The 18,574-nt window shown below is 40.1% G+C and overlaps 1 protein-coding gene across 1 annotated transcript; it reads right to left on the reverse strand.

The window, feature by feature from the left end:
- Positions 1-4,061: 4,061 nt before the first annotated feature.
- On the reverse strand, positions 4,062-8,630 carry PPP1R3C (protein phosphatase 1 regulatory subunit 3C). The gene is made up of 2 exons (XM_036924133.2): positions 8,515-8,630; positions 4,062-6,502 (listed from the first exon to the last, which is right to left on the reverse strand). Exons 1-2 carry the CDS (start codon positions 8,526-8,528, stop codon positions 5,563-5,565), a joined length of 954 nt encoding a protein of 317 aa, XP_036780028.1. The 5' UTR covers positions 8,529-8,630; the 3' UTR covers positions 4,062-5,562.
- Between the last annotated feature and the right edge of the window lie 9,944 nt (positions 8,631-18,574).

Raw genomic sequence — 18,574 nt, forward strand, 5'->3', positions numbered from 1 at the left:
AACCTAGATGTTCCAAAACAATATATTATTTTTAAGGGTTATATAGGGAAGAGATCATCCCTACCTCCCAAAAAAAATATTGAAAACAAAAGTTCTATATAGGGTGCAAATAGGAAAGTCTCTACCATGCTTATAGGTACTAATAAAACCTGTTTAAAATTTATTGTGAAGTACTATTTATATATTAAATAATACATACAATGTATATAGAAGAAATTTTTGCTTAAGAAAGAAAAGGTTAGCAATATATTTTAATCCTTCTTTGTACACATCCCCAGTTCCCTGCATCTTCCTCCCCAGGGGTAACAACTATGCAAATTCTACTTATTATTCCCTTGCTTTCTCTTATTAAATATAAAGATATATAAAGATATACACAGACACAGATACAGATATATAGATTGTAAAATATCTATATATTAAGTTGTGCGTGGTTTTGATACTGCATGTTTTTGCTGCAACCGGCTTTTTTAGCTGAACTGTATGTTTGTGAGATAGATTTATTTGCGTAGGTGGCGTAGTTGCTACTCATTTTCACTTGTGCTTTGTATTCCACTGAAATAGTATAATAGATCAAGAACAAGACAAGGATGCCCACTCTCCCCACTTTTATTCAATACAGTTCTGGAGGTCTTTGCCACAGCAATCAGACAACACAAAGAAATAAAAGACATCCAGATTGGTAAAGAAGAAGTTAAACTGTCACTGTTTGCAGAAGACATGATATTGTACATAAAAAACCTTAAAGAATCCACTCCCAAACTACTAGATCTAACATCTGAATCCAGCAAAGTTGCAGGATACAAAATTAATACACAGAAATATGTTGCATTGCTATACACTAATGATGAACTAGCAGAAAGAGAAATCAGGAAAACAATTCCATTCACAATTGCATCAACAAGAATAAAATACCTAGGAATAAACCTAACAAAGGAAGTGAAAGACCTATACTCTGAAAACTACAAGACACTCATGAGAGAAATTAAAGAAGATATCAATAAATGGAAACACATCCCATGCTCATGGATAGGAAGAATTAATATTGTCAAAGTGGCCACCCTGCCTAAAGCAATCTACAGATTCAATGCAATCCCTATCAAAATACCAACAGTATTCTTCAACAAACTAGAGCAAATAGTTCTAAAATTCATGTGGGACCACAAAAGACCTGGAATGGCCAAAGTAATCCTGAGAAGGAAGAATAAAGTGGGAGGAATTACGCTCCCCGACTTCAAGCTCTACTACAAAGCCACAGTAATCAAGACAATTTGGTACTGGCATAAGAAGAGAACAACAGATCAATTGAACAGAATAGAGAGCCCAGATATAAACCCAAGGATATATGGTCAATTAATATATGATAAAGAAGCTATGGACATACAGTGGGGAAATGAAAGCCTCTTCAACTGGTGTTGGCAAAACTGGACAGCTAATGCAAGAGAATGAAACTGCATTATTGTCTATCCCCATACACAAAAGTAAACTCAAAATGGATCAAAGACCTGAATGTAAGTCATGAAATCATAAAACTCTTAGAAAACAACATAGGCAAAAATCGCATGAATATAAACATGAGCAACTTTTTCCTGAACGCATCTCCTCGAGCAAAGGAAACAAAAGCAAAAATTAACACATGGGACTACATCAAACTAAAAAGCTGCTGTACAGCAAAGGGCACCATCAACAGAACAAGAAGGCATCCTAAAGTATGGGAGAATACATTTGTAAATGACATATCTGACAAGGGGTTAACATCCAAAATATATAAAGAATTCACATGCCTCAACACCCAAAAAGCAAATAATCCTATTAAAAAATGGGCAGAGGATATGAACAGACAATTCTCCAAAGAAGAAATTCAGATGGCCAACAGACACATGAAAAGATGCTCCACATCACTAATTATCAGGGAAATGCAAATTAGAACCACAATGAGATATCACCTCACACCAGTTAGGATGGCCAGTATCAAAAAGACTAAGAACAACAAATGCTAGTGAGGATGCAGATAAAGGGGAACCCTCCTACACTGCTGGTGGGAATGTAAGCTAGTTCAACCATTGTGGAAAGCAATATGGAGGTTCCTCAAAAAACTAAAAATAGAAATACCATTTGACCCAGGAATTCCACTCCTAGGAATTTACCCAAAGAATGTAATTTCTCAGATTCAAAATGACACATGCACCCCTATGTTTATTGCAGCACTATTTACAATAGCCAAGATATGGAAGCAACCTAAGCATCCATCAGTAGATGAATGGATAAAGAAGATGTGGTACATTTACACAATGGAATACCATTCAGCCATAAGAAAGAAACAAATCCTACTATTTGCAACAACATGGATGGAGCTGGAGGATATTATGCTCAGTGAAATAAGCCAGGCAGAGAGAGACAAGTACCAAATGATTTCTCTCATTTGTGGAGTATAACAATGAAGCAAAACTGAAGGAACAAAACAGCAACAGACTCACAGACTCCAAGAAGGGAGTAGCAGTTACCAAAGCGGAAGGATGGAGGAGGGTGGGTGGGGTGGGAGGGGGAAGGGGATTGAGGGGTATTATGACTGGCACACATGGTGTGGGGGGGATCATGGGGAAGACAGTGTAGCATAGAGAAGGCAAATTGTGACTCTGTGGCATCTTACTATACTGATGGGCAGTGACTGCAATGGGATATGGGGGGGACACAATAATATGGATGAATGTAGTAATCACATTGTTTTTTCATGTGAAACCTTCATAAAAGTGTATATCAATAAGAAAAAGAAATAGTATAATAGAACTTGTGTATCCAATCTACCTTCAATGGATATTTGTGTTAGTTCCAATTTTTGCTTTTATAAATAACACTGTTATAAACATATTTATTTATCTCCTGATATGCACAAAGAGTTTCTCTGTAGGATATAGACACAGATGTGGGATTGCTATGCATCAACTTTGCAATGCTAAATTGTTTCCCTAGTGGTCACACCAGTTTATACTCTCACCAGCAGGTATGAGACCCACATTAAAATTAAGACTCATAAGCTAAGCCTTCATCGTGTGTGGGCTGGTTTCTCCATCCCATGGGAAGACAGCATTCTCCTCCACCCACAACCATCAGCATGCATAGAGAGCCAGAGGAACAAAATATGGGTAATCAACTCCCAAACCTCTAGTCTAAGAGCCTGCAGCAGTGGGAGGGAACTGTCACAGTACAAGGCCACCTGCCCCTTCTGAAGGGGGCAGCTGATATTCAACATCAGATAGATGTCACTGTGAGGAAAGATCTTGTGAAATTTTGAGGAGAAAAGGAAATGCTTTTTTTTTTTTTTTTACATAGTCTGCTGATCATTTAATCTAGGCAATAAATTTTTTTAAAAAGAAGAGAAACAAAACCCTGTGTGTCAAACAAAATACATCTACAGCCAGTTACAACCTGAGGGACTGTAATTTACAACTTCTGACAAAAAGGATGTTGAGGTGATAAAATTTGTTCTTCAGAAATGGCCCTTTCTACTAGTTTGGTCATTTATTTTCCAACCGATACATCCTGCAGAAGCCCTTTCTGGGATTTTAGGCAAGAGCTGGAACCCCACATAGCTTCACAGACCTGCTGCCTCTCGCCCTAAGGAGCTAAGCCTCTCCCTTTGGTCCAGGACTGGTGCCCACTGCCCCTCCCTATGCCCTCAGTGCAGCTCCAAGCTCCACCCTTCAGGAATGTGCTGGAGCTGAAAGGTAGAAGCCGCTCCAGCTCTTCCCACACCATCTCCTCCCCCATTTTAAAGCTGAGAAGTGGCCCCCAAGAAAACCCTGACCCAGCAGAGAGCAAGCTGTGATGAGTGGTAAGCACAGAGGGTACAATCAGAGAGACAGTCACAGCAGCTCAAGTCACAGCCCCAGTAGTCAGGTGATACAACGTGTGCTCACTTCCTGGGACCACATGAATACCCTCATGTGAATCCAATTCCAGGTCCAAACTAACCTTCCTCAGTTGTTCTTAAAACAGGAGAATCTCAGTTGATGGTTTCTTATTTGACTAACTGGTTTTGAGAAAGAAAACATACTCAGATCTCATATCCAACACTTTTATTCTTAAAACGAGAAGTTCATAAAGGATACCTACAGAACAGTGAAATATCTAGAGTAGAAAAATGTGGGTGCTGGCCAAACCTCAAATACAGTAACAGAAGAGTTATTCCAATAGTACTTTTCCAGCACGGCAGATCACACGTGTTAAAATTAACTGCATTCTCTGAACACCTCTCAGTGGACATGCACAATGACAGAAGCAAGCATGCAGGCACTCCTGTCCTTAAGCTCTTACAGATGGATTTGTGCACACTGCAAAACAAGTATATTACAGCACATCCAAAACAATTCACACCTATTAAAAAATATTTTAACTTCAAAGAAATTGAAGACTTAATAGGAAGACTTCAAACCAAGCAAATATAGGCAAGAAATACACTGCTACTTTCACGTACAAGGTACTGGATTCCAAAATTGAGAATCAGTGTCAGTCCTTACTTTCAACATCACATCGAAAAAGTGTGGCAGAAAAATGAGTCACCTTCAATATGAAGGATGCAGATTGTGTACACTGACAACACTCTCGAAGATACAACAGTACTGCAGGAGGAATGCCAGTATGCAGAGTGGACCTGCTTATGAGGTCAGACACTCATGAATTTTCAGATGACCCTTCAGATATTTGGGTTGAGCAACTACAATATTCTGGTTTAATCAAGGTACTTGTTAAAAGCTATCTTTGACATAACTTAGGACCCCTACAAGTTGTTAACCACTGATGATGGCATGGTTTTTTGGTTAGGCAGCATTCTAGACTGAGAATCCACACATGATGCCTGGATCACAAATAAGGCTATTATGAAGAATCCAAATCCAGATTTGCTTAAACTTTGCCCAAATACATGACATTTGAACAGAAAGGCTTCACTTCAAATCTTGATTCTCTCAGAGTTGTTTCCCCAAAACCACTCCACATCCCTAAAGTTTGTTTGGCTTTTCTCCACATGAATATATAGAATGGATCTTTCTTCCCCCTCTGCAAATTATTTCCCCAGGAGAAAACTTGTAAAACCAACTTAAAAGTGCAAAACAACCTTACATTTTCTCACCAGGAGCTAAGTAGCAGACCTCCCACTCCAACTCTGACCTGAGCTGTGGAGCTCTTACTGTGCACTTTCCAGACATTCCTCAAACCACTAACACAGCTTTCCTTCACCATCCACTGTCCTTTCTCGAACCCTCCTTGCCCGATGTGAAAGCTAGTGAATTGAGACAGAAGGAAAAAGGGCACTGAGAAAAGTTACTTTTCTAAAAATAGGGTTCCAGGCTGTTACTTGATTCTCCAAAGCAAAACTGGGCATGATTGTATAGACCCCAACACTAAATTCTCAAGTAGCTATCATTTTTGTAGCCATGTCTCCAAAGCTCAAACCTAAACCTACTGGAGGAAAGTAGCAAAGACTTCCTAATATTGAGCAATATAGACCTAGAATTGCATGGCCAATATGATAGATAGATCAAGACCAGCCACTAGGTTGCTTAATCACCGGTAAGGGGCCAAGTTCTCCATTCTCCCCCAGCTCTGCCATTCTGGGAAAAGCCCACTGGCCAGCCTCGGACTGCCAAAGATTGTTGACTCTAACTCTGTTTTGGGGGGCAACCGGTGGAATGCACAGTCCTGGGATGCCATCTGTGTCTGCACTCCATCAGGTTTCCACTGTGCATGGACAATTCTATAATTCTGACCCTCATTGTTGTCCCAGAAGACCTGCCCACTAGCATGGTAAGAAATGCAGAACTCAATTTTCTCCTCAGTTGGAATGACAGAGGGTAAGTCAAAGGCAAATGAGAAGGTGTCACTATCTGAGCCACCATACACATTCTTCATGTAGACACAGTCTACATCAGTGTAGCTTTTCCAAGTATCAGAAGTGATTCGGATTTGAACCTTCTTCTCAAAGCTCACATTTTTCACTTTCACAGTCCCCGTCACTGTTCGCTCTTGTAAAGAGCAGTTCTCCAGACAAACAAAGTTCTTCTGAAAGTGGCTGCGAAAACTTAAGTAATCAGTTGAAGGCTGAGGGAAATCTAAAATCAAGTTTTTCTCCTCATGGAGTTTTAAGCTGGAGGAGATATCATTAAGGTCCAAGAGGTCAAACTGGAGATCCCACGACGGTTCTTCTGGGAGGTCTGAGAAGACATGGATGGCAGTGAGAGAGAGGCCCTTGGAGTCAGCGAACACAACCCGCTTCTTGGCTTCGTTGTGTGAACGCTTCCAGTTGTTCTGTGACTTGGCTTCCTGTTTTATATTGAGGCACGGCTTCAGAGGCTTTAATTTGTTCACAAAATTTCTTCGGTGGAAGTCATCATAAGGGCCCAGGAAACTCTTCAGAGGTGGGGAATGAGCCAAGCAAAGCCTCATGGCCACGTCCACTGGCATGACTGAACCTGTCAATGGCCGTGGATCTAAAACCTGGATCATTCTGGAATATAAAAAGAAGGGGAGTTATCACCAGATCCAGAATGCTCTTCCCCTAGTCCCAAATATATATGTACTATTTTTGTACTGATTAAATTATAGCCAACACAGTAAAGTACCAGGGATACTATCACGTGTTGCACAAGAAACTAGTGTTGGATTATCAGATCTGCATTCTATGCTTGGCTGTACCCTCGACTAACCACAAGGCCATGAGTTAACTGCTTAAAACACTTGAGGGTCTCAGTTTCCTTGTCTGAGAACTAAAAGGGGTGGATGTGATCATCTCTAATACAGCTCTAAGAACCATCTGCTCTGTTCTGGGCCTGTGGTTTTCAAACCTGTCTGGTCACAATGGCCTAGGGAGTTGGTTTCCTTTTTCTTTATTGCAGATTCCTGGGACGTAGAGCTGCTGAGGCAGAACCCCTGAGGGTGGGGACAAGGAGGCTGATGTGTTCTTAAAGTTTCCCAGGTGATTCTTTTGTCCAGAAAGGTTCTGGAACTGTGATCCCAGACTCTGCTCTCTCTGACTGCTTTACCAATTTTGCTCTTGAATTGATTATAGTTCTCTGGAAAGGTAATCTACTTGAAAAGAAAAAAAATAGTAATAAAATTCTCAGGGAACAGTCAGTCCTGAGAGTGAGAAGACTGGAAAGAGTGAAGTCTGAGGATTATCTTTACACTTTATCATGCTCTTCCTCTTTTTCACCAGTAACTGACTGTAATGCAAGCCAGAAGTTCCTGAATTTAAAGAAAACCTTTACATAATCTATACTTCATGTAGAAAGACATCCACGACAAGCCCACATTTAAGTGGAGAAAGCTGATTACCTAAAAATTGACTGTTTTTATTATATATATGAACTTATATATAAAAAACTTAATAGGAAATATACCAAAAAGTTAATTATCTCTGAGTGATAGGATTATAGGTGATCTATTTTTGTCTTTGTACTTTTTGGTATTTTCTAATGTTTTGGCACTGGGCATTTATAACTAGAAAGATAATAAAGCTATTTAAAAATGTAAAGATAACTATGCTCAGCAACATTAAGTCAAGAAGTTTCCATTAAGGTTTTTTCCCTGGCCTTTAGCCCTCAGTGCATACTGCCAAACTCATAGGCTTTTTTCCCCTATCCTAGCCTTCCAGACAAGAGGTGTGTGTATACGATATACAATGTTTCTGAGGCTGGCTTTAGTAACTCTTCTCAGCAGCTCTAAGCACATAGGCAAATGGTCACTAACACAAAATGGATAAATACCAGAACATTCACAGAATTTACTTTATTGGCCCTGGGATTTTTCTAGAAGACCTACAGACTTAGAACTAACAAATGAATGCTAAAGCTATATTTGTGAGTCTAATAATAGTTAACAGGCAGAATTTTTGGAGAAGTCTTCTGCTAAGTTATGTCTGGAGAAGCTATTTAGAGGAGTGGCAGGGTTTTTTGTTTTGTTTTGTTTTGTGCCTTCGTTTGTATTTTTACTTTTTGCACTTACAGAAAGACAGTTTTAGGATTTGGTGATATCCCTGGAATTTTAAGTCCTGGTCAAGAGTTGAAAAATCATCATTTGCTTAAACTCTGTAACTGAGTTTGCTATGCCAAAGCGTGATTAAGAAGACAGAAGGAGGACGGATAAATGCAATTCATCGTAATTTTCCCCTATGCTGAACTACCTAACCAGCAATGTCAGAGTGCTGTTCTCACAAGTTAAGCTGCCCAAGTCCTCTGGACGTTTGTGCAGGACCAAAGATAATAGGTGGAATCCATGAGAGAAGCAGAACTAAAGCTGACTCACGTTGAGTTTCTTGTGTAGGGTGCTAATTACCAAAATAAGCGCAGAGCAAATCTCCACAACTCCGAGGCCTCCCCAGAGCCAGATTCAACTCATCAGCCAGTCAACTTGACCCCCTTGGGTCTCCATCTGCAGGGATGACTGAAGGAAAACGCAGCCCACCCTCCCGCAGCGGCATGCTCCCCGGGGCCGGGAGCGGAGAGCCTGCCGTGAACCTACCTGGTGCAGCTCATTAGGCAGAGCGGCGGCGGCGGACCGTGAGAGCCGGCACCCCCTCCCCGCGGTCTCCGCTGGGCGGTGGCTGAGGCGAAGCGCGGGTGCAGCGCGGGAGAGGCCGCTTATCTGCCCCGGACCACGTGAAACAATCCCCGGGACCAATCGCCGAACGGCGGGCCCGCCGGCCCAACCAATCAGCGCGCAGCTGGGGCGCGAGCCCTCTCCGGGAGAACGTGACCGCCGTGGCGCTGGCCGTGCTGAGCGCGGGGGCCGCGCAGGGACTCCAGGACCTGCTGAACGGGGCCGCGTAACGCGAACCGGGGTGAGCTGGCGTGGAGGCAGCTCGGAAAGGCAGGCAGCGGCTGCAGGCCAGGAGAGAAAGCTGCAAACCTCATCCCGGCCGGCGCCAGCTCCGCGGGGCTGCAGGGGAGATGCCTTTTGCGTTTTGAGGCTTCTGTAAGAAGTTGAATCTGAGCACAGAAAATTGTGGCTCTTGCCAAATGTATATATTATTTGAAATGTTTATATAGTTCACGGCTTGGTGCACACGCTCATCTCCCTCACTTTAGGCTGAGCAGTCAGAAGTTGGCTGTATATTTTTTTGGTTGGAGTGAATCCCGCAAATGCACCACTGAGTGGACAAAGGCCGCTAGGAATTACCAACTTCTCTAACAAACGTTAGTAATAGGCATGCTAGTCCCATAAAACAGTGAGGTGGCATTTTATTAAAAGGCACTCTGTATTTCAATCAATTCTTCAGTTTTTCTCCCTTAAAGAGAAAAACGAAAGCCAGAAATGAAATGGCCTTATTTTGGCTCATATGCCTAATCAGCCACAGAACCAGTGGTCCACCCAAATCCCTCCACTCAGTTCTGACGTCCATTGGCAGTGATGTGGAAACCGAAACGTTAAAATATCACACTAAGTTTTATGGCTCCCAAGCCCGTTATTTTTGCTGAGATTTCATTATTTTGCTTAGTTTAGGGAGTTTTTAGGCCATCAGTTACTACCATAGAATTAAATTTCTAAGTCAAGTATAAATGGTTTTTATAAAACCCACCTCCTAGTTCTGTTGTATTAACTTAGAAACTCAGAGGTCAATTAAAATGTACAAAATGTACAATGTAAAATGTCTTTTTACATTGCTGTCAAACAGTGGAGTATTAAAGAAAAAGACACTTCTGCTGAAAAATCACTGGGGAAGATACTTAATCTTTAGGCTTGATTTTTTTTTTTAATGAAACATCCAACTAATTAGCCCCTCTTCTGGCCCCTCAGCCCAACCAAAAGTAGCTGAAGGGGCGGAGTCTTTGGGTTTGACCCCCCACTAGCTGCATGAATCTAGGCAAGTTCTTCCCTCAATTGCATGATAAAGTGCAAATGGAGATTGTAAAGTTGTTCCAGGGATTAAATAAGATCATGCAGATGAGAAAACTCAGCAAAGTGTCCAGAACATGTGTTCAACCCATGGTAGTTCTCAAGTCAGTATTTATCCCTCAGTTTTTGCTTTTACTCTATTACCACAGGAAGCCAGTACCTGAGCTAAGATATTGATAAATAGCTACTCTGTTGAGCCTTTAGTGGATGTCGAACACTGGCCTAAGTGTTGTTTCTAATTGAAGTATCATTGATACACAGTCTTATCGTGGTTTTAAATATACAGCACAGCGGTTCAACAGTTATGCCTATGTGTTTTATGTGGCTAATCTATTTAATTCTCACAACAACCCTAGGTGGTGGGTACTATTATTAATCCCATCTTAGACATAAGAAAACTGAGGCACTGAAATCTGCCCAGGATCTCACAAGTAGAACTGGAATTAGAATCTAACAACTGCTATACCATTATTGTCTTCCTTTAATTACCCACCGGCAGTTAGAATGATTGAGGGGGAAGGGGCCTTAGATGGCACTGGCTCCAAAGTCTGTATTTCACAGAGGAGAAATCTAAGACTCAGGGAAGGTGAGCTGCTTGCCAAGGACTGGTTAGGTCACAGCCCAAACTAGAACACTGAGTAGAGTTTTTCCCTGTACTCATGATCATATGTTGAACTAAAAATTGGATATTAAAGTTTTAAAGAAACATAAAATAAGAATGTATTGTGATCCCATTTAGGGGAAAGACATGTGTGCATAGAAAATACAGTGCTCTACCAAAATGTTAACAGTGCTTACTTTGGCACAGTGAGATTATGAATAGTTAAAATTTCTTTATCATTTCACTCTTCTGTATTCTCAATTTTTTTCAATGAACATGGACTCCTTTTGCAATTAAGAAATCATTTTTAAATGATTTTTAAACTTTCAAATTCAACAAACATGTATAGACCACCTACTGGGTGCCAAAAACTCTGTTGGAGGCTCTCACATACTTAGGCCATGTACTCACACAGTCCTTTTGAGTTTGTGCTTGTTTCTATCCATGTGACTTTCTCTCCTGCCCCCTGGTGCTGACTAAGGCCATAAAAGCCACCTCTCTGTACTCCCTAAGAAATCAGGGAAACAGGGCTTTCTCCAAAGAGGAACCAGCACTCCATAAACCTCTAAACTGGGGAAACCGGGCCCCTCACTTCTTTTTTTTTCCCCAGCTTTATTGAGATGTAATTGACATATATTATTATTGTGTAATTCTAAAGTGTACCACCTAGTAATTTATATACCTATATTTTACAAATAATTATCACCATTGCCTTAGTTAGTGCCTCCAGCACATCACGTAATTGCCATTTCTTTTTTATGGTGAGAACATTTCAGGTCTACTCTCTCGGCAACTTTCAAGTATGTAATACAGTATTGTTAACCATTTTGTACATAGATCCCCTGAAGTTTGTGCCCTTGAACATCTCCCAAGCCACCCACCAGCCCCTTGTAACCACCCTTCTACTCTCTGTTTCTAAAAGTTCAGCTTTTTAAAATTCCTCATATAAGTGAGATCATACAGTATTTGTCTTTCTCTATCTGACTTATTTCATTTAGCATAATCAGGGCCCTCATTCTGTCTCCCTCCTAGTTTTTACTGCCCTTCATTATGGGATGAAAGGAACTGGGATGGAGTCAGTGTTCTTAGTCAGGTGTTGCATTAGTAAAGACATAGTGGATTAGGAACTGTGGGGAGTTTTATTATTATTTGTAGGTTTTCTCCAACTGTAGTTTGGCAGCACTCAACCATTGGTCTGTCCAGTCCTTCTTAACAGTCCTTATTATCAGTGAGCGCTTCTTTATCTGCGCAGTATTTCCAGCCATGCCAGGGGTTTAAAAGACTCGTAAGCCACAGCTCTTTGACTTTGAAGATGATACAGTTTTTATTCCAAAAAACAACAAATTTAAATTCATAAAATACCCAGGGAATACTTTTCAACCAAGGGGCTGATGATGGTGTGCTTTACACAAATGGATATTTTACAGCATTTGCTCAACACATTACCAGTCATATGCCCTTGTGGGAAAAACACCCCAGGAGGCTCCCAGGTTGCCAACTCATTTTCTGCAACTTTAGCTTTTTTCAGTGCCCAGCCAAGAAAGTGCTTAAATATTCCACTTTACAGTTATTAATATTAAAATGTCAGTACTTTAACCATGGTTAATAGTAACAGGATCAACCTTATAACCAAACTTCCTGCCCTACCATAGTGTCAGTGAGGTTGAAAACTGCCTGTTTTAATTAAAAGGACTGGGATTTCTACTTCTGAGGACACAGAGGATTCAGTTCACATGTATCAGTGAATAGTAAGCTGTCTCTCAAACAAATACTTCTTCCTTTAGGAACATTGGATGAGAATACCAATATTAGGCAAGGGAGTGTAATTTTTTTTTTAAGTACCCCTTTGGATCAGGCACTGTTTTAAGCACTTTGCATATATTAATTAATGAAATATTTATAAGAATCCTGTGATGTAGAAACCATGGTGATTATCCCCACTTCACAGATAAGGAAATTGAGGCAGTCTGGAAAGTTTAAGTAACTTGTTCAAGATCACATGGCCGGTGGATGGTAGGACCAGGTTTCAAACCCCTCTGGAGGCCACACTCAAAGTATGTGAGTTGCTCTGAAAAAGACAAGCACCACCCTGGCACCTACCAGGGCCAAAAAGAAGTAAAAGGCCAGAGAGATTCAGAAAAAGAGGAAGGGGAGATTTACAAAGATGTAGTGCATATATGTTCTACTCCCTGTAGCGTATCTGGAAACTTCTCGGAGGAAGTAAGACTTGAGAAGACCAGGAAAAATGGCAAGAATTTCAATATGGTGAAGAACCATCTTTAGGGCATTGCAGCGATGAGTCCAGCTGTGCAGCTCCATCAGTGACAGAGTAAAATGAGATCACAATTGACATGGTGCCAGCAGACCACCGTTCTATTCAAAGTACGCATTCCCAGAGGGAAAGGCAAGGAATTAAAAGCATTGCTAAGCAAACTATGCCATTAGCCACTCAGTGTGCACTGAAGGGATTTTCAAGTGATTATTTTCACTGCCTGAAATTTTTTAGTTTTTCCCTCATACCCCACTTTTAGAACACACCTGTAAGTACAGTCTGGCACATTGTTGTTAGCAATAGTAAGTGGTTAAAGAAAGTGCAGGGCATCACCTGAGGTATGTGAGGTAACTGATTAAGTAAAGGAGAGGGGAGAGACAACAAAAAAAGGGTGATACACTGGTCTCTTTAATAATCTTTTGGGAAGAAGGACATGGAGGTAGAAAGAAAAGTAACTGTATACCAGGTTGGCTGGGTGGCAATGGGTCATGTGAACAGTGCACACATTTGCTACCTGTGCTTCAGGATTTTACAGAGAGGAGAGGCCTCCAGGTACCAGGATGGCCAAGGAGAACCAGGGCGTGTAGGATAACAGCAAGGAGAGCAGTTTGGCTAAAGTGAGAATTCTAGCTGCAGGGTATCAGAAGAAGGGGCAAAAGACAGAGGAATTTTTTAAATGTTAAAAATAAAATCCCCAGGACTATCTCAAAAAAAAAAATTAGAAATATGAATGCTACAGGATGAAATGAGCAAAGAATGACCATCTGGGTGTAGGGGAGAAATCATTCTCCTGTGTTGATAGTGACATCTCCAAGGTGCTGCAGTTTCTCTGTATTCACTGAAAGATCAGAAAGAAGAAAACTATGAGCTAGAAAGGACCTGGGAAGACAACATTAAACCACAACTGAAGGGCATTTTGAAAGGCTTCCCACCTCACACCTGTTAAATGGCTATTACTTCAAAAAGACCAGCAATCACAAGTGTTGGTGAGGATGTGGAGAAAAGGGAACTCTGTGCAATGTTGGTGTGAATGTTAATTGGTGCAGCCACTGTGGAAAATAGTATGGAGGTTCCTCAAAAAATTAAAAATAAAACTACCACATGATGCAGCAATTTCACTTCTGGGTAGTTATCTAAAGAATATGAAAACACTAACTCAAAAACATTTATTCACCCCCATGCTCATAGAAGCATTATTTACAATAGCCAAGACATAGGCACAACCATAGTGTCTGTAGATAGATGGCTGGATAAAGATGTGATAGATAGATAGATGATAGATAGATAGACAATGAAATATTATTCATCCATAAGAAAGAATGAAATCTTATGATTTGTACCTGTATGAATGAACCTTGAAGGTATTATGCTAAGTGAAAAAAGTCAGAGGAAAACAAATATTGTATGATCTTATTTACATGTGGAATCAAAAAAAAATTGAGCTCATAGATACAGAGAACAGATTGGTGGTTGCCAGAGGTGAGGGGTGGGGAGTGGGCAAAATGGGTGAAGGGAATCAGAAGGTACAAACTTGCAGTTATAAATAAGCCCCAGGAATATAATGTATAGCATGGTGACTATAGTTAATAATACTGTGTTGTATATTTGAAAGCTGCTTAGAGAGTGAATCTGAAAAGTTTTCATCAGAAGAAAAAAATCTGTAACAACATGTAGTGATGGATGATAACCAGATGTCCTGTGACTGTTTTACAGTATATACAAATATCAAATCCTTATGTTGTATACCTAACATAATATGTTATTTATACCTCAATAAAACTAATATGTTAATTATACCTCAATAAAAAAATTATAAATAAATAATCATTTGGCACATGGAAAAGAATACAGCATTATTATGTGAAAAAAATCAGATCAGTAAGGTTGAAGAGTCCATAAATAGACCTGTTTACATATGAGAAGTCAATATATGATGCAGGCAAGCATGTCTAATAAGAAGAGAGGAAAATAGGTTATTCAATTACTGGGCAGCTAACTGCCCATTTTGTGGGGGAGAAATGGAAGGAGGTATATACAAGAAATTGTCTTTAGTTCCTGCCTCTGTGGAGGAGAACTGAAGTGCTTTGACAACATGGCAACGTGCACAGATAAGGCACCTCCGAGGGAATTCTGCAGGGGGACTACTGGCCTGGTTCAACTTTCCCTGAGCACTGGGATTTTTGTGATTTAGAGAGTTTTCCTTTTAACTCAGGGTTTATAGGAAAAAATTATCAGGGCAATGCCTGAATCCACCCAGTAAGAAAGAACAGATATAATGTGTACTCTTAACTTCTGTTCTCCCTATCTCCAGTTCCTCCCCTCTAAGAAGCTGGAGAAGACCCTTCATGGGATGGCTGACAGGGTTTGTCTGCACTGGATGAGTCCCATGCTCTGTGCATGTTCTCATTGCTCTGTCTGGGCCAGCATGCACACCTCTACTTTCAGTCCCATCATTTGCTTAGCATTCTGTATCATTGTGACTTTGCATTCTGATTCTGTGCTTGCAAACTCAAAACCCTGTGAGATGCAGCTGGTCTGTCTAACAACTTTTTACTCACTAGGCTCATTTTTTCTAGAGACAAGCATTTTTCTGCTCTGTAATCTGGTTTCTGGACTCAGCTGTGCAATGTGACTATTGGAGGAGTTTTAAAGTCCTTTGGCAGAAGGAATCCAAACTGAGAACAGATCCCCATTTATAAGGTAACACAACACTTCCTTTCTTATGTGACAAAATTTAACTCCTCTCCACATCCACTGCCCCACACATACACACAAACACATCACATCACCCCACCCCCAACTCTGGATATAAACTTGTTAACTACTTGCTCCAATAGATGTTCAAAACTCTCTGTGTCCTTTTAAAATAGAATGCCGTATGATGGCCCTTATTCATGGAGGGAAAAAGCAGAGCTGATATAAGCCAGGGCTTTATGTCTATCAGAGAATTATTTCTATTTAGTTGCCATGTGCCTAGGGAGAGGTGAAGGAAGGGAACTGGGGGAAGTTAGAAGAATGAACAACTTCGCAGATCCCACTGAGTCAACTATTTTCACTAGGGCTTTAACATTTTGTCTGAAGTATAGTAAATTTTGTGAAATGTCAGCCACAACTTTAAAAACACATTTCAAAGCCAACATTCTTCTAGCCTTGTTTACTCCCTATGAGTAAGGTATTAGTTTTTTTTAAATGAACAACTGTTAAACTTTTAAATAACTTAGTAAAATTGGCAATTATTTGAGACCACCAATAGGAAGAAAAACCATTTGAAAATTCCCTCACTTCTCCTGTGAAAAAAACACCTCCTATAGTTGAAAGTAATAATGTTGAGCAAAAAAATTAGGTCTTCCTTTCTTGTGTAAGTTACTGAGCTTTCATTATTACAAAGTTTTGGAGCTCAGTTAAAAGAGTCTGTCTTTCTGAAGAAAGGGCAGAAGAAAGAAAACCAAGATTATTAAGAACAAGTCATATAGCTGGCACTATTAGGTCCTTTCACATATTTTATGACAGTTACTGGCTACAATATTGTTACAATATAATGCTTCTTTTAAATTAAATGCTATTGGATTAAAAAGAACAGAGGACTATCATTTAAAACAGGACAAAAGATGATTATCACTTTCTCTTGTCTTGCTTCCCCACTGCTCCACCACCAAATCCAAAGTTTTGACTCTGTGTATGGAATTATTCTTCTCTGTGGTTGATACTGGAAGAGATTCTTATTTTGCAAGCTACAAACAAATGCAAGATTTGATTCGTAAAGATCACAGGGACTGCACTTGAGCAATAACATTTTATATGTGATTAGTCCTTTGTCTTTATAAATGCCAAGTATCTTTTATTTTATTTAATTCTCATAAAAACCTTGTAAAGCCCCTCCAATTAGTCTGTCTTATGGGAGTGGAAACAGATTCAGCAAGGCTGAATGACTATAGTAGGATTCAAAACTATTAAGTGGTAGATTCAGGCTTTGATGCTAAGACCCAACTTCACATGCAAACACCCCATCTGAGGAATTAGCTGGTTCATTCACAGGTATTAAGCTAGCATCTGAAGTCCAGCACCCCATTTGACACCTCTTTTGCTCACCCCCACATTTAACCAGTCACCAAGTCCTGCAGCTTTTACATTCTCCATGTGTCAAAATCTGTGCCCTCTTCTCCACTCCCTTGCCATTCCTGCCTGTATTGTGACACTCAAATGCATCTTTCTCACAACCAACAAGGTGTCTAAAATGTAACTCTGATCACAAAATCCTAGAATGGCTGCCCATCATCTTAATCTACCCAAATAAGCAAGCTGCTAACATTCGCAGCCCTCCATAATCCCTGTCTAGCTCACCGACTTGATCCTTATCTGTCATTCCCTAGCCCTGTGCGTGCTCTACTGCTGTCCCTCTGCCTGGAGGGCCTTCCCTCCATTCACCTTTGCTTGCCTAATGTCTGTTCCTCTTCTGAGGTTCAGTTCAGTTGTCATCTCCCCATAACACCTTCCATGCCCTCCCCTCCAACCTGCCTCAACCTGTAAGACCTGTGATTATCTTTATCATTTCATTTGCCATCGACTTTTATAAAAACTCTGTTTTTGCAAGAGCCTGCAGAAAAGGTCTCTAAGTTGTCCTTACTATTTTGAAAGTGTTTTATTTTTTAAGTAATGATTATTAGCTTTAGAATATTGGCAATTGCCTATTGTGTAAGAACCAAAGAGAAAAGAGATCTCATTCTTTTAAAAAAATGTACTGGAATAATGAGATATCTCAATTTCTATTTTATTCATATGATATAAATGTTGCCTATCACAGATAAGTCTATAGAAGGCTAAGGAAGAATGGTCTCATGGGACCTTTGATGGTTATTTTTAGAATGAATAAAGTACCAGATCTCACAATTATTTTTAAAAAGGAGGAATATTTGCTTAGAGGAAGAGCATTAGGGGGGATTTTTTAAAGATAAGGAATTCTAAATCTTATAGCAAAATATCTGAAAAGGCTGACATGGTTTTGGGGGGGTGGTTCTTGTATTTAATTTTCTTCTTTAAATTAATTTTTATTAAGGTGTAATTGACATATAATATTGTGTAAGTTTAAGGTATAAAACATATTGATTTGATAGATATACATAGAGAGATATGATTACCACTGTAGGTTTGGCTAACACCCATCGTGGTGATAATAATTATCATTTGTTTTTTGTAGTGGGAAGAATTCAGATCTAGTCTCTTAGTAACATAAAAATTTGTTTTGTGTTTGCCTCCTGTGCTAGACTGTAAGCTCCTTGAGGACAAGGACAGTATCTTTTACATCTGTGTGTCTTTAGTACTTGGCACAATAACTAGCACTGACCACACATGCCCACTGGGTGCACTGGATACATTAATTAAGAAAAATGGTCACTGGCTTCAGAATCCTGCACAAATAGAGAAAATAAGAAGCTGACTTTGACACAATGTGCATTTGGTGAATCAGCAGATGGCAAGAACATGAATTGCCCAAAGATCCTTTCAGAACCAATCTAGAGAAGAGTGCTGACAAAAATACCAAAGAAAGATAGTGTACCGTTAAGTTGGCAGTCTAGAGGGAAAGTTACTTCAAAAGTACCACAGAGGCATGCCAACCAAACTACCCAGTGCCCCAGACATCGGGACCTCAGCAAAGCACATGTTGTCCTGGGACATGACATTTGTTTTCGGATCACAAGCCAGACACCAGGACGAAGATGGAAGTAGACTTGAGTTTTTTAAAGCAGTAGCTCATCGGGAATTCTTTTAGTATCTATAAAACCATTTTTCATCCTTCGATTCTCCCTTGGTACTTC

The sequence above is a fragment of the Manis pentadactyla genome, chromosome 8 (genome assembly GCF_030020395.1).
Source record: "Manis pentadactyla isolate mManPen7 chromosome 8, mManPen7.hap1, whole genome shotgun sequence".
NCBI classification, from domain to species: Eukaryota; Metazoa; Chordata; class Mammalia; order Pholidota; family Manidae; genus Manis; species Manis pentadactyla.